Source organism: Oryza sativa, chromosome 11 (genome assembly GCF_034140825.1).
Source record: "Oryza sativa Japonica Group chromosome 11, ASM3414082v1".
Taxonomy (NCBI): Eukaryota; Viridiplantae; Streptophyta; class Magnoliopsida; order Poales; family Poaceae; genus Oryza; species Oryza sativa.
Genome location: NC_089045.1, coordinates 12,471,310 through 12,473,459, shown reverse-complemented (window position 1 = coordinate 12,473,459; position 2,150 = coordinate 12,471,310). Strand labels below are relative to the sequence as shown.

The following is a 2,150-nucleotide window of genomic DNA, read 5'->3' as shown; positions in this document are numbered from 1 at the left end:
GTTGGTCCTAGGCACCAGGTAGCTCTCCCAATTTGGCATTATCCATTGGGGCTCTTGTGCTGCTATTTAGTGTTATATTGTCCAATATATGTGTCATATACTTGCCAATTGTTTGGAATTCATTAGTCATGTTGGACCAAGGCGGTGGCTAAGTGCCCCTAGGCGGCTCTTACCCTGTCAACCCTCTAGTGCCTCTTGAACCATGGATGGACAGCAATTGTGCTTTTGCACCAATGTACCCAACACATTTTTTTTTCAAATTACCTTGAGACTTCTTAGTCCTGGATGCTTTTACACAATGCTCAATGCGAAGTTCAGTAACTATAGGGTACATGCATAGTAATGGAATGTCATAACAAGTTCAATAGAAACATAGAACAGCCAAAAATGTAACACATAGTATAATTCGTTTGCTGTTTTCTTTAGAATACTATTGTTTTGTGTTATTTAGCAGTTTAGATTCACATTCATTGTTCTGAATATTATTTTGGAATCCAAAGCATAATAATCATAGTACCATACCATCTAATTAGAGCAACTGTGACATGTTGCTGTGATGTGTGCTTAGTACCAGGAAATTGGGAATCATTATAGGTAGGTTATGATTTTGAGTGATTAAAAGGGGAGTTTTTGTTAGTCTGAGTTCTAGCAGCATAGTGAACGACCTGGTATGTTAGCTGCATGTTAGCATTCCTCTTGGTATTATCAATCAGCATAAAATGCAATATGACTAGCGAGCTTCACTTTGAAGCTTTAGGCCCTTCTCTTTTCTTGAGCTCCAAACTTCAACTTCCTAGTTTTCGATTAGCACGCTTTCAAACTATTAAATGATGTGTTTTTTGCAAAAACAATTTCTATATAGAAGTTGTTTAAAAAATTCAAATAAATCTATTTTTCAAGTTTATAATTAATACTTAATTAATCATGTGCTGATGAGCTTTCTCGTTTTGCGTGCGCTAAAGATCTCGAGAGGAATCGAACACAGCCTTAACTACATATTGTTGAAATGTGGATGTTGCAATGCTTTCATCAAGGCAATAGATGTGACATGGCAGATCGTTGTAAATCAGTTTTACTATGGCAGCAGTATTTCCCTGTGTCAATTTCTAGTTGCACTTTAGTGTATTGCTACAGTGATTGCTAGCTCAGCACCACCTTTGTGTTGTATAAATACTTTGGGTTTATTATATCTTGTTTTATTTCCCCAAATAGGACTAATTTTCATGAGATTTGGTGTGCTTTCTAATGCAGACTGTTTTTGTGTGCATGTAGGAAGCTGATTTTATCATCTGAATCAAGTTTATATATCTACAATATCTGCACAAATGGAATTGGGGGACAAGGCAGTAGGCTTTATTTTAACCTTGACAAGTCTATCCATCTTTACATACTATACTTTCTGGGTCATCATCCTGGTTAGTAACTTCTAGGCGTTTTTCATTTCAAATATAACATCTATGATTTTATTTCTGGATGATAAGCTGTTCCTCTTTTTTTCAATATAGCCATTTGTTGACAGTGATCACTTCGCCCACAAGTACTTTCTGCCTCAAGAGTATGCTATTTTGATCCCAGTGCTTGTCGGCGTGATTGTCCTATCTTTCTTAAGCGTGTTCGTGGGTCTTGTTATGCTCAAGTCAAAGAAAAAGAAGAAGACCACTTGATTGAATTTAACCATATTTGTTATTTGATTACGATTGCAAGCTCTATACAAGAAAGCAGTTTTCTCATATGATTCCGTTCTATGTAGTGGTTTTTGCATGTAAGTCGTAGTTTCAGCTTTATTATTATTATTATTATTATTATTATTATTATTATTATTATTATTATTATTATTATTTCATTTTTGCTGTTGGGTTGTGAACTAAACTTAAAGTGCATGTTTATATGTTCATGGCTAATTTCAGCTGGACAGTCCGAGGACTTGTATTGTTATGCAAATCAAATCCATTTTGAGTATGCTAATGGAAAGGCCTATGCGCTTCTTATGATTATGTTGTTTGGAGTAGTTATTTCATGTGCCACGCTCTGAAATGCACGTAGACCACAGCAGGGAGTGCCTATGCACGGAAAATGTTAAGTTATGCACGTGTCATGCTAATAGTATGTGAGTAGAACTTACAGAGACCAGGTTTTCTAGGACTATGTAA

The 2,150-nt window shown here is 35.8% G+C and overlaps 1 protein-coding gene across 1 annotated transcript; it reads left to right on the top strand.

Annotated features, from left to right (window-relative positions):
* Positions 1 to 1,231: 1,231 nt before the first annotated feature.
* Positions 1,232 to 1,780, top strand: LOC107276486 (dolichol-phosphate mannose synthase subunit 2). The gene is made up of 2 exons (XM_015761229.3): positions 1,232 to 1,415; positions 1,506 to 1,780. Exons 1-2 carry the CDS (start codon positions 1,326 to 1,328, stop codon positions 1,662 to 1,664), a joined length of 249 nt encoding a protein of 82 aa, XP_015616715.1. The 5' UTR covers positions 1,232 to 1,325; the 3' UTR covers positions 1,665 to 1,780.
* The last annotated feature ends 370 nt before the right edge of the window (positions 1,781 to 2,150 follow it).

What these genes read in the sequence shown, in the direction of transcription:
- LOC107276486 (XM_015761229.3), top strand. Translation starts at nt 1,326, where the DNA reads ATGGAATTGGGGGACAAGGCAGTAGGCTTTATTTTAACCTTGACAAGT. An exon ending in CTTTCTGGGTCATCATCCTG is followed by an intron (nt 1,416 to 1,505) that starts GTTAGTAACTTC and finishes TTTTCAATATAG; the next exon opens with CCATTTGTTGACAGTGATCA.